General features: G+C 50.6%; 1 protein-coding gene across 1 annotated transcript in view; it reads right to left on the minus strand.

The window, feature by feature from the left end:
• Nucleotides 1-13,773, minus strand: part of Coq8a (coenzyme Q8A) — a 36,312-nt gene that overhangs the window by 13,698 nt on the left and 8,841 nt on the right. Inside the window, exons 2-4 of the mRNA XM_033762074.1 lie at nt 7,769-7,954; nt 4,944-5,351; nt 4,618-4,684 (exon numbers count right to left, since the gene is read on the minus strand). Coding sequence (XP_033617965.1) covers nt 4,618-4,684; nt 4,944-5,351; nt 7,769-7,936 — 643 coding nt within the window. The 5' untranslated portion in view covers nt 7,937-7,954. The remainder of the gene's footprint in view (nt 1-4,617; nt 4,685-4,943; nt 5,352-7,768; nt 7,955-13,773) is intronic.

The following is a 13,773-nucleotide window of genomic DNA, read 5'->3' on the forward strand; positions in this document are numbered from 1 at the left end:
AAAATCATTTGCTGCAAACGTACTAATAAAACAATTTTTTAAATGTCATTTTGAAAAGATCAGTGGCTGAGTGTGATAGCTCAACCTATAATCCCAGCACTCAGGAGGCCGAAGGAGGAGAGTCGCCAGGAGTTCAAGGTCAGCCTGGACTACACAGCGAGATTCTGTCCCCCAAAAATTAAGTGAGTTAAAATAAAATCAATAAAATGTGGTAACAGTGGTTTTAAATGCACTTGGCAAAAATTGAAAACCGAACACCTATGGACATTCACTTCATGTCCATTTGTTCTTAATTTTACCACTGAGATAAGGGACACAGAAGTTCGGGAAGAGGGGACGACACGATGACCCCGCAGACAGCTTCTCCTCTAGACTATGAATGGCACCCGAGGTCAGTCTCTGGGAATTAAGCAATAGGAGTGTTCAGGTTGGCATTGCCACCCAAGCAGTGTCCCCTTACTGACAGGAGAGAGAATGCTAATGTCACCTCACCTTAAGGAACACGGGGGAATCTCATGGACTATTTTTAGAAGCAAAGCATGTTCTAGGAATCAGAGAACCTTAACCTTTTACTTTTAAAAACGTTCCTGAAATGGTTTTCTCACTTATCATATATCCCATATGATATATATCCTTATTTTCATACATCAAATTTCAAAATCCTTTCTATGCAGAACCTAAATAAGTTCACAGCTTCCTACTGCTTCCCATTTTGTTTGCTATTTCCTTTGCTTACTCATCTCTTCCCTTCCCTTAATTCTGTGGTGCATAAGTCCCCGTGTGAAGGTCCTAGTAACCACCAGAGTGCTATTCAGGCCTTTTATAAGTCTTGTCTAGTACCTGCTTTATTCACTAAGGTCTCATTTCTGTAATCATCCAGTTCTCCCTCATTTATAGGGGCCAAAGAAATCGCCTCTGAACCCAAAAGACTGAAACACAAATGGGAAAAAAGGGATGACACTGGGGACAGAGAAAAAGATCTAACTTATGTGCAAATGGAGGCCCCAACAGAAAGAAGAAAAGCATTTACATTATAATGAGTCAGCAAAGCACACTATTATCTCAAGAGCAATCACTAAAAGAATAGCAGGGAAATGTAAAGTACAAAAGCTAGCAAAGAGAAAACACAATTTTTAAAACCATGATGAACTTAGGGCCGGGGATTTAGCTCAGTGGTTTGGTGGCCTGCCTTGTAAGTGCAAGGACCCGAGTTCAATCCCCGGTACCAAAAAAAAAAACAAAAAAAAAAACATGATGAACTTAAAAGACCAAAGAGAAAAATGGGAATATAACAAGAGGATCCACAGCAGACGAACACTTAAGGTAGCAGACGTAAAGCCCCAAACACCAGCATTAACCACACAACAGTACAATCCCGAGCATTGCTGGGCAGCTGTCATTTCAACCACTACTGAATAAATTTGATAAAATTGTAATTTTTATATTTCCTATTATATTATCTTATAAAAAACCTGAACATAACAAAATAATAGCGGTCAAGCCTCAGTAGGATATAAGAATTTTGAATTTATAGGCAATAACAGAGCTTCAAAAATATAAAGCACTCACACAAAACAATCAGATTAAAAGTAGGCAAGTCCATAACCATAAGCTTTTTAATGTCTCTTTTGATACCTGACAGAAAAGCGGAACATTCATTAAAAGATGGGATCGATATGAGTAAAAGTCATACACCAAAGCAAGCCTACATCCCTGAGATGTACAGTGACCCCTTTCCTTCCTGTCTTACTGTAAACACTTTCTAGGACTTGTCATTCTACACCTCAAAAGCATCCTACCCCAAGGAGGGGAAGAAAGACCACACACGTTTTCAGGGCAATAATCAGAGCAATGCTACTTCACAGGCACCAGGTACTTTGCACTGCAATGAAGAAGGTGCTCAAACAGGAAACAAAACTCTTTTTGTTATGTTCTAAGGGTCAGTTATGACCTTTTCTATTCAATTACATTCTTTTTGACTTTTTTTCAGTAGTAGGCACTGAACATGGCTGTGCACATAGCAGGCAAATGTTCTGCCACCAGGCTACACCCCCAGCCATAACTTGTGTTTTCTGTTTTGTTTTTAAATTCATTAAGTTTATCGATACATTTTAGGTTACAATGTGATGACATTCATCACTGGGAATTGGTACCTTTACATGATGTATCTTGGTTCTTATTTTTTCCCAATTCCTCTGTCCTCCCTTCACCCCCTCCACTGCCTCCCTATTTACAAACACTTTGTTGCCATTTTTTTTCCTCTTCTCGTATTATTCCTTTCCCTTCTTTCCCCTACCTCTCCCACTTCCCCATCTCCCTCCCCTTTGGACTTTTTCTTCCTGTTTCACATTATCTATCATACATTTTGATTCTCATTTCCACTTTCAGTTTCTCACACCAGAGAAACTATTCGGTATTTATGCATGTGTGTCCTAGTTCACTTAAGAGTATGGCCTCAATGTGCGTTCACTGAGCTATAAATGTCTCTGGTTTCTAAATTCTTTATGGCTGAGTAGCACTCTATCTTATTCAAAACAAAACAAAAACACACATCATCTTTATCCACTCTCCAGTTCATGCACAAAGGGGCTGTTTCCAAGATTTAGCTATTACAAACTGTGCCTCTATGAACACAGAAGATACCCAGCAGAGGAATAGCTGGGTCAAATGGGACCTCTAATCCTAGTTTTTTGAGGTATCTCTATGCTGATTTCCATAGTGGTTAAACCATTCTACAATCCCACAGCCCCCTCAGCATTTGTTATTGGTTGATTTCATGATAGCAGCCATTCTTTCTGGAGGGAGGTGGAATCTCATCATTGTTTTCATTTGCATCTCTCGTATGATCAGTGATGTTGAACATTTTTTCATATATTTACCTGCTATTTCTACTTCATCGTCTGAGAAATGTCTGTTCATTTCAGATGCCCATTTTTGGATTGAGTCGTTAAATTTGGCAGGTCAGATTTTTTTACGTTCTTTATATATTCTAGATAATAGTCCCCTGCCTGAGTAACACCTGGTAAAAATTTGTGCCCACATTGTGGGGTGTCTCTTCACTCTGGTGGTGGCTTCTCTTGCTGTGGAGAAGCTTTTTGTTTTGTTTTGTTTTGTTTGTTTTTTTGAGACAGGGTCTCACTATGTAGTTGAGACTGACCTGGAACTCACTGTGTAGCCCAGGCTGGTCTCGAACTCACAGCGATCCTCCTGCCTCAACCTCCCAAGTGCTGGGATTACAGGCGTGCACCACCACACCCAGCTTGGAGAAGCTTTTTAATAAGATGAGATCCCACTCGCTGATGTTGCTTTGTGCTAGTTCACGTGCAACTGAGATTTTGTTCATGAAGTCTTTTCCCACGCCAATATCTTCAAGAGTTCTACCTAACCTCTCTTCCAGCTGACTTAGTGTTTCTGTTTTAATATTTAGATCTTTGATCCATTTCAATCTTAGTTTAGTGCATGGTGAGAAATACAGGTCAAGTATTAATCTCTGGCAAATTGAAATCCAATTTTTCCAGCACCATTTATTAAAGAGGCTGTCTTTCCTCCAGTGAGAGTGTTTGGCTCCTTTGTTTTTTAACTGCTAATACTGGCCCACTAAGCTGACTTCACATTCATAACTCACAGTTTGAAAGCCTATAGGTGGCTTGGATGGCCCAGAACTCACCTCTGGGGCCAGAACAGCACACTCTTTCCTGATCTGGCTCTTTTGCACCCATTCCACCACCTCCAAGCCTGAAACACTCCATATCAATTGCCTGGACCTTGAGGGAGGCAGCTCTGAGTCCTAGCTATGGACAAACTGCAGCACATGGATACCCAAGGGTATCCAGGCACTGGCACTGTTAGCAAAAGCTCAAGAGGCTTCTGCTGTGCACAGCACGTGACCAGACCAGGTCTTAGAGGACACCACTGCAAGGGACATAGCACTTTCAATAAAAGCAGATACAACTGCTCTAAACCTGCACCCTGAAAGTATCCTCCAACTCATATTAAAAGATAGGTATAATGGGCACAAGTATACACGGGCACAGTGGTTACCCAAACCCCTGAAGCAAATTATAAATAAAGCTCCTACCACCACATACAGCGCATTAAGATAATGTTAAACAATAGGCGCTCAGGGCCACAGCATCTCATTATCACCCCAATGATGAGCCAGAGGCCAGTGGGGAATCCAGCAAACGGGTTCGTTTAAAGGAGCAAAAAATGTTTAGGAGCGAAATGGCCCCAGAGAGGAGCTCATACTCATAACCGGCCTCCTTCCTGTGGAGGTCTCCAGCCTCACTGGGACAGAGGAAAAACTGCAGAGCCCACCCCCATGCAAGGCCTGTCAAGCAGCCCAAGCTGCACTTTCAGGAAGCATCAGTCACACATCAGCCCCAGGGTGAGTGGGCAGAGCCGGCACCCTGCAAGTGGACCGTCCTCCCATGGAAAACATCCAGGCCCCCAAGCTACTGCAAGGGCACCCACTGCCACCTGCTCCCCCACCCTGCGATGTGACTGGCTCTCCTCCCACTTCTACCTCCACGAGACCCCAGGATGGCGCTAGTTTCCCTCGGCTGGGAGTGGCGTGGCAGGGAAGGTGAGGTAGCACAGGGCACGTGGCCTGCTTACCTCCGAAGTTGGCCAGCCGCCCAATCCGCGTAACTGGCACCTTCCTCTCCCGAGCCCGCTCACTGAGCTGGAGGGAGAAAAGAAAGAGACCTGTTTGATCAGCAAATGAGGACGAGACCAGCCTCAAGGGTTCATGCTGCCCCTCACACTCCCTCCTCACCCCGCAAAGGCAGCATACTTTATTGAGAAGAGGCCCCACGTTCCTAAAGACCCCTGACCACAGCCATCTAGAAAAAGGCCCCAAACAGAAAGCCGAGGACAGCAGCCAGTGGGTGGGAACCACTCCCCCACCCCCCACCCCCGAGCCAAGAGGCCTCCCTACGCACCATCTGCTTGTGCGGCTTGCTCTCGGGGCGGGCCTTGGCCTGCCGGGCCTTCTCAATGTCCTCGGCTGTGAGACCCCCCATGGGGGACTGATCCTGATGGAAGAACCTTCGCTGGAAGCCAGTGGCAGAGAAGAAGTCTCTGGAGTCTGCGAAGAGCCTCCCGCTGACTCTGCCCAGTGGGGCGGCGGCCTGGCCTGGGAGCCCAGCTTCCCTAAATGGTCCACTGGCAACATAGGTGGGGGCCGGGCCCTCACTGGGCAGGTGACCCACAGATGGAGAGGGTGACTGGTCAGCGGTGGAGGCTGCAGAGAAGTCAGTGGAGGCCCCAGCCCCTGCAAAGTGGACCTCAACTTCTAGATCGTCATCGAAGCTCTCAGTGGCATAAGATGCTTCATGTTTATCTTGACCCTGAAAGGAGTAAAGGCCAGCATGAGAGGAGGGAAACACGATTAGAGCTCAGCCCCGTGCCCACCTCCACCATATGCACCTCCCCAACGCTCTGGAGGAACACAATGCAACCCCCAAAACCCAAGGCCCCTTCCCCGCCTGGGAGCCAGGACCCGGGTTCTAGCCAGCTTCTGCCAGGGCTTCGCCATGTGGTCCCAGGCAGGCACCCAGGGCAGGGTAAACCAGGCAAAACACAAGCCAGAGAAAGCTTTCAGACATAAAGGCCACTGAAGGCCAGCTAGGGGATGGGAGACCAACCCAACCCATCACAGGCCAGCACCTCGCTGCAGACATGGGTTCTACCAACCAGTCTGGCTTACGGAGTTAAGAGGTTCTCACCGCGAAGTGGTCACAGTCAGGGCCAGGCCTGGCTATCCCTGGGAGCTCAGGGTACAGGGAAAGGATGGAGGGCCCAATGCAATTTCTTTAGTCACCCAGGCCTGACCTTCAGGCCCAGCTTCTTTCTACTTCTGAATGTGGGGGGACTTTGAGTGAGCTCCTAACCTTTCTCTGCTGCTTCCTTATCTGAAAATAGGGCTCCCCATATTCGAGTGATGAGGGGTTCAGCCAAGGCCAAGGAAACTACCAGACAAGGCTAGAATTAAATAGCACCGAGTCCTAAAGGCAGGCCAGGGGCCTCGATCACTGGCTGAAGTGCCAAGGAGTAAATGCCCAGGCCTACATGCTACCATGGAAGTAGCAAGAGATCACAGGCCCTCTACTCTGCACCCTAAAATGCCTCAGCCTGGAGAGACACACGTACCCTCCCCTCTGCGGGGAAGAGACACCCTGGCAGTTACCCTCGTTTTACAAATGGCAAAGCAAGGATTCAAAGCCTACGCTTGCCCGGCTGGCCATCCTGAGGTCACCTACCTTTCTCAAAGCAGAAATCATATTAGACTCACTGGTTCTTTCCCAGACAGTGAGGGTGGCCCTGGAGTGAGGAATTTGGGCCAGGGTCCCCTAACTCCCACAATGGCTACCTGGCCCTGGGTAACTGCTGCCGGCCGACATAGCTGTGCCACAAAGGGACATGGCTTCTTTGAGCATCTACTGAATAAGCATGCGAAAGACCCTCAGGGAGCTCGAGGGAGGGAGCCCTTGGTGCCTCAGACCCCTGCCTTCTGGGACAGGGAGACACCGCCCCCCAGTGCCAGGGAGTGGACAGGCGACAAGTGGCTCCTGCTCAGCTGCCTCCCTCACGCGGAGCATCATCCTGCCTCCAACCCCACATCCGCCAGAGATGGCCCTGCTTCTCTCGGACACCAGCCCAGGCCTGCTGAGGACAGTGGTGGGCAGAAGGGAGCCGGGCAAGAGGGGAAGCTGCCAGGTCCGGCACAGTGTCTCACTTCTGCGGCAGGCGAGCTCGGTGCTGAGGACTCCACAGGCCAAACCCCGATAGGAAGCGGGCATGGGGTGCTGACAGGACATTGTAGGGGCCACAGTCCCGCTTCAGCAGGAGGAGAGGGAGGGCAGGGAGTCGGGGCACGGACAAGGACAAGGACTCCAGCCTGCCACTTATTGGTCATGATCTGACAGCACAGTGCTGTCTCAGCTTCCACATTTGAGAAATGGGGTAAGCGTCCAGGCCTGCCCCACCCCAGGGCAAAACAGGACACTGTGGGTATAAAGGCTTCCAAAAGTTAAATATGCAGGGACAGGGACACTACACTGCCCTTGGACACAGAGAGAGGAGGGGAAGGGCCGTGACTTTTCGTCCAGGGCTCAGCCAGCCGCAGGACAGAGGACGGAGTGAGGAGGCCGGGCAGCCTCTGCACACCCACACGCGCACACCAGTGCCCACGTACACGCTCCCCCTTGTCCCCTGGACTATCCGGAAAGCTGCCAGCGACTGCAATGACCACGGCAGGGAATGCTCTGCTGTAGCCAGTCTTGTTTAAAACCAGGGACGTCAGCAAAGTGAAAAAGGAGCATGAGGCTCTCAGGAGCAGGAGGGTGAGCAGGCTGACAGACGTGCAGCTCTGCATCCCCGGACGCTCTGGAACCCAACCTGCACCACGCTAGTATAAGAAGGGGTCTTTGGGAAGTGACCTGAATTACTGCCCTTCTAAATGAAGACACCAGCGAGCACAGCAAGATGACAGCCAACTACCCATCAGGAAACAGCTCTCAGGCTCACCTAATCTGCTAGCACCTTGATCTTGGTCTCCCGGGCCTCCACGTCTAAGATGTTCTGTTAACTGTAGCCGCACCCTCTCTGTGGGTCCCAGGCAGCAGGACATGCTTACCACTGGGCTCTCCAGCCACCTGGTGTCTGTGTCCTGCTTCTCACCCCTTGGTCTCCCCGAGCTCCAAGTCTGACTCCCCCCACAACCAGCACCCTCAACCCCGCTCCGCTGCTGAGGCAGTCTCCTTACCTGCACCATCCCCAGGACCGCACCAATCTGCTCTGCAGCTGTGGACTGCAGGGCCCTGGCTGCCATGATGAGCTCCCCACCGAGGCCCAAGTGCTGCAGGTGGGTTTCCACGGCCGCCTGGGTCAGTCTGGCGAGGCCTTTGGCCAGCATGATGGCGTCCCCCAACATGGCAGCCACGCTTGAGGACTGGAAGAGAGGAGGCCACGTCAGGGAAAGAGGCTTCACATCTCGCACACTCACCAGCTCCACAAACTCTGGGCAGAAGGCAACTAGCCAATCGGCTTGTCTGCTGATCTGCCCTTCAGACCGAGCTGACTGAGAAAAAAGAAAGGACCCAGGCTCACAGTAGGTGCTGGTGACACCTGGCTCCTCCAGGCACCGAGCAGCATGAGAGACTGCTGAGTCCGCACTGTGGGCACTCACCACTTCCCACACATTGCCTCACCTGGCCACACAGCCACCCCACAAACACCCAGGGCTCAGAGAAGTCAAGTGATTGTACAGAACTGGGACTGGCATGAGACGTGCTGACTCCTGATCTGGTGCTCTTTCCTCGGGAGCAAAACTCTTGTGTTGTAGCAATCTTCTCCCAAGGCATTCCCTGCAGAGCTTGGGGACCCCTGGATGGCTAGGGCGGTGCCTATTCCCATCCCTCTTACTCTACTCAAAGAAGCCTCTGATGGATGCTTCAGGGACAACCAGAGTCCCTCCAACCTTACACCCGATTCCCTTACCCAGACCCGATTCCCTTAGCTTCACGTAGCTGCCAAGCCAGTGTTTCCTTTCGCTGGCGAGGCAGGCGGCGGAACCACTGAGGTAAATTCCCGGCCCGCCAGTGTTTCCAAATGGCAGCCCAGACTCAGGGGCAGTCAGCTCAGGCCCCACCCAGCACGGGGGACACACACTCCCACGACCAGAGCCCAGAAGTGAGCATGAGGGCACCTGGGAGGCCCATCTGTCCCTTCTCTCCCTACTGGGCCAGAGTGTAAAGTGTTTCCAAATGTGGGTCAGAATCAGAGCCGAATGAAACTGCTGTCTGAGTATGGCCCGGCCTAGCGTCTCACTGACTAATCCTCAGGGCTGAGCGCTGAACCTCAGATGATCCTGTTCCATGCTGGAAGCTAAAGAGAGATGCACAAGAGGGAAGCGACAGTGGGAGACACCATGACCAACCAGGAGCTTCCTCGCCTGGTGCAAACCTCAGAGATACAAAAGTCAGAAGCCAAGAAGAGAGGGCTGCGGACAGCACTCTGCGCAGGGATCTGTGTGGGTGAACTCACACAGGTGGAGAAGGGCCTGGACAGGTGGCCAGCAAGAGGGACACAGCTGCCGGGACATCCAAAGACAGTCCTCTCCCGCCTGTCCTTCGCTGGCCCTTCACTGGCGGGGGCAGGCAGCTGCTCCAGGCATTCCTGCCGGGACTGGCTGTGCTCCTGAGGAGTGGGCAGAGCCTTCTGTTTAAAAGGAGAAACGCAGAGATCATCAGAGCAACTCGCTTCCACACAGGTGCTGGGAGCAGTAAGATGTGCCCTTGGAGAACACATTTCCGATGGCAGCAGCTACCACACAGTGGGGCGAGGTGCTCTCCACACATCTCCCAACCTTTATAAACCATCGGTGACATAGTTATCATTCACCCCAGTTTACAAGTGAGCAAATTAAGGCCAGAGAGGTGAACTAACTGGCCCAGGTCATGCAACTTTTCAATCGCGTCCCTGGGGTCCTGCCTAGCCCCGGCCGCCCTGTGCCCACACCACACTGCCTCCCCAAATGCTCCACCCAATGCCTCACAAGGACAGGGCTCTGCTCAGGCACAAAGGGCCACTTACATTTACACTCTGGTCCAAGGCAGGGCAGTATGGAGGAGGCCATACCCTTGAGAGATGGCAGAGGCAGAGAGGGCTGGCCCAACCTCTACCAGGTGCCACTTACACCCTGGACCCTGCTATGCCCCCCTGAAATGTACGGTAATAAACAGTGTCTAAAGTGTAATGGGAGCTCAAGCGGGCCTGGTGCCAGCTCACAACTCCAGGCCCAGCCCCTCCTCCGACCCAGAGACACACTTTGCAATCGGGTGGGAACAAGCACCCACCAGGCCTTCCAGACCCCAGGGAAGGAGGAGATTCTGTTTGTTTTTTTATTTTTTCAATGCAAGGGATCAAACCCAGGGCCTCAAGCATGCTGGGCAAGCACTGTGTCACTAAGTTAGCCCCTCAGCCCCAGAGGAGGTTTTTGAAAGGCATGAGGGATGGACAGGTGGTGATGGAGGCAGAAGGACCCTGCAGGTAGCCGCAGGTCGGTCCACCATACCCATGCCCCAGAGGTTCCCAAAACAGGCCTTCCTCTGACTCACTGTTAGGTCAGTCCCAATGAGCAGGGCAGGGGTCTCCCAAGGGCCACAGCCCCGACAATTCCAAATCCCATCTCACCCACTACCTGACGTCCAAGCTTCCTCAGAACACCCTCCCTAGATCTGTTTAATCCAGACTTTGTTTTCAGGCGTAAAACACGTCTACCCAAATTTTTCATCCAAGTAACCACATGTTAAAGTCTCATTAGAGAAAGCAGATAACTGATTTCTTGGCCAATTAGCCCAACTGGCCTACTGTGCTGATAGGAGCTCAACTTTTACAAAGCCATTCCAGACCCTGAATTCTGTCCTAACTCTTGTGGTCACTAGCTTGTTGACACTGAACACAACTTCATAGCAGGCTAAAATCAGACCTACTTTATTGATGCTTTTTTAAAAAATCTCAATTTATTCATAAGAAGAAATATACCAAATTAACCAAAAAAATTAAATTCCTGTATATGGAAAACTATGAATAATAACTGTCTCTTTCAGTGTTGTTCTAACTGTATTTTCCTAACCTTTAAATTCACATACCCTACTTGCCAAATTTAAATAAATCATCTTTTTAAAAAGACTCCTTAAGAGTAACTAATTACGCGATCCTTCTTGCTGAACCAGGCTCCTCCCACTGCCCAGTGAATTCCCAAATTGTGAGGAGTCTCACTCTAGACGTGGGACCCCGAGCCAGCTAAGATGAGCCCTGTTACACCCTGGAGGCTAAAGAGAGCTGCACAGGAGGGAAGAGACAGCAGGAGACCCCAGGAGGGACCAGAAGCCCCCGGTGTATTGGGGAGGAAGGGGCTGGCACCAGGCCCATTTGAGCTCCCATGACACACTCGCTTCCCAAGTGTCCTAGACTTTTGGTCTGTGGGGCTCAGTCTACTCGTTATCATAAATTCAGGAGTACAGAGTGGGAAGCACGTCCTTGTATGTTCCTGAGTCTTGTTAGGCAAAACCTGTTTTGCTCAAATCAATAGATGTTGCTAAAAAACACAGCTGTAATTTGTAAGCAGATTAACATGTGGATTTCAAAACCACTGCAGCCGGCTCATACCCACTCCCTTTGGCAAATATGTTTACCTATGTGCAGGGCTGGGCCAAACCTCCCTCAGAGCACAGAATGAACCAACCAACCGCTCACTCCCTTATCAACTCCAGGAGTTTTCTGCAAGGGAGTCTCTGCCTGCAAAGGAGCAGAGAGGAGAGAGGGGGTGACCACCAGAAGAACTATCTTCCCACAACTTTCCTCACCTGCTTTTCAAAACATTACCAAAACTTCACTTGTAATCCATCACAATCTCAACATGACCCAGAATTCAATCATCCCCTCCAGGAATGTCCCAATAACCAGGTACACGGGGGACTGTTTCCAACGTGACTTTAAATAATTTCAAAATTCCCCAAACACATTCAGTACCGAAGGATGCTGTCAGGGCTACGATTTCATCCACAAGTCTCACAGTCCTCACTGAGAATATCCCCCAGCCCACTGCATCTGCTGGTCCGCGAACAGGTTTGGGGGCCTCATCCAGGAGTAGTCCAGCAATGGGGCTATCCCTCCGTCGTCTGAGGAGGGGGACCCAAGTGCCAGGGACCACAACTTAGGAAGCCACTGGGGTGGTTGGAGGATACTCACTTTTGGCTGTCCCCACTAGCTAGGCACTGGATGAAAAGAAAAAGCCACTCCGTCCTTCACTAACACCTCCTCTTGCTACTCTGGGTTTAGCCCTGCAGGCCCAGGGTCAACGTGCCTGGCCAGGACGCTCACGGCACAGTGGCATGCAGGCACATCTATTATGGGAAGGCACCAGGGAGACATCCAATGCCAACTGGAGCTGACAGCCAGGTTCAGAGGCAGCACCTGCCCAAGGGGGAAAGACTGTCCTCAGAGCCCAGCCAGCTCAACCTGGGCCACCACCAGCTGTGTAACTTAGCCTCTTTTGTCCCTCTCCTCAGGAGGACTCTGATGATTTACCTCACTTCCCTTCTGGCCTTAACATGTTAAACTGCTATCAAGAAAATAAATTAAAATATTCCCTAGAGAAAGAAAGAAGTGGAATAAATGCAGCTCCCACCTCCAAGGACAGAGACTGAGAAACAAGCACGAAGTGCCATGGCAGGCACAGGAGTCAAACGCCACCAGGACATCCCCCTGCCAACTTGTGCTCTCTGGCCTTCCTGAAGAGCCGGCAGAGGCCACCTCAGTCATGCTGAAAGGAGGCTCCTGCTGGAAGTTATCTGGGGCACAGAGTCCTTCAAATCTAGTCACCAGAACTCAAAAACACCCCCATGGCATGCTCACCTGGCCAGATACAGTAACTGTGTCAGCAAGAAAGTGAGCTATGTTCTTTTTCAAAGTAAGTAAAATGGGCAGTTCTAACAGGCAAAAAGCATCACATAGTTGTCTACCCACACTGGAAAGGGAATTTTATTTGCGCAGGAAGGTTTCCCACATACCCTCCCATCCAGGGCCCCTTCACAGTCAGCACATACTGTCTGTCACTCCTCCCCTCTCCCCTGAAAGGCGTGTTAATAAGAATTTATCAAGCTGTGGCTGGGGCAGTGGCTCAGTGGTAGAGCACTTGCCCAGCACGCATGAGACCCAGAATTCAATCCTCTGCAAAACAGACACACAGACACACATGCACGCGCACAAGCGCACGTGCAAATTTACTAAGCAGTTTATCTACAGAGCACCACAGACTAGCTTCCTTCAGAGCAAAGCAATGGCCTCTGCACCTTCGAAGATTGGGCCCACCCTCCAGTGCCTTCCTAGCCTCAGCTACCACAAAGCCTTGGGATGGCCCGTATAGAACCCAGCAGCAAGCTGTCCTGCAGGGCTGGAGGAGCCTCCTCTGCAGCAGGCTGCACCTCGTAGACACCTCAGCTTGGCATATCTAAAGCAGACCTTGCCAGTCCCCTCCCACGGTCCTGGGATCCCCATCCAGAGGGACCGCCCACAGCTTCCCAACCCTCCTCACCCATCCTCCCCAAGCGGATGTTCCCACTTAGGCTATCCAACAACTGCTTCCTACAGCACCACCCCTCTGCCCATCCTCACACTGCTGGCCAGGTTAATTTCTTTAAAAGGAAATGTTAGGTAAAAGAGCTAAAAAACCAGGACCAGACCAGGACTACAACAAGCCTTTATTATATTATGGGGAGGATCTGCCAGGCTGTCTCTGAACAAAGGAGAGAGAAGCATCATGGCAGCACAGGCAGATTCTTTTATAGGAGCGGGGTGGGGTCAGCCTAAACCGGGTGGAGCTGAGTTAGTACTAAGAGATTGGAGGAACCTGTGACATCACTCGCTGTTGGGAGATAGCAAGTATTAGGTTACTTTCTTGGTGGGAGAAGAAGAGGCACATGGGAAGAAGCCTGTCCTCTGCTGGGAGAAGCCATATTTTAATATGGAGGCTGCTATTCTATGTGGCAGCCATCTTAAGGCAAGGGAAATCTAACAGGAAAATCCTGGCAAGCCGCTCCCCTCAGGGTTTGTGACTTCTCTGAGATTCCTAAAACACAGAAAAAGCCCTCCAGAGCTCCTGCCTCACCAGCCTTAGACTTGCCACATTCCTTCCACTGATTATCCCAGCCATGCCAAGCTATGCCTGGCACCCAAGGGGCTTCCTCTGCAGTCCTACGCTTCACC

Source organism: Fukomys damarensis, unplaced genomic scaffold, assembly GCF_012274545.1.
Source record: "Fukomys damarensis isolate Sample0158 unplaced genomic scaffold, DMR_v1.0_HiC HiC_scaffold_11, whole genome shotgun sequence".
NCBI lineage: Eukaryota > Metazoa > Chordata > Mammalia > Rodentia > Bathyergidae > Fukomys > Fukomys damarensis.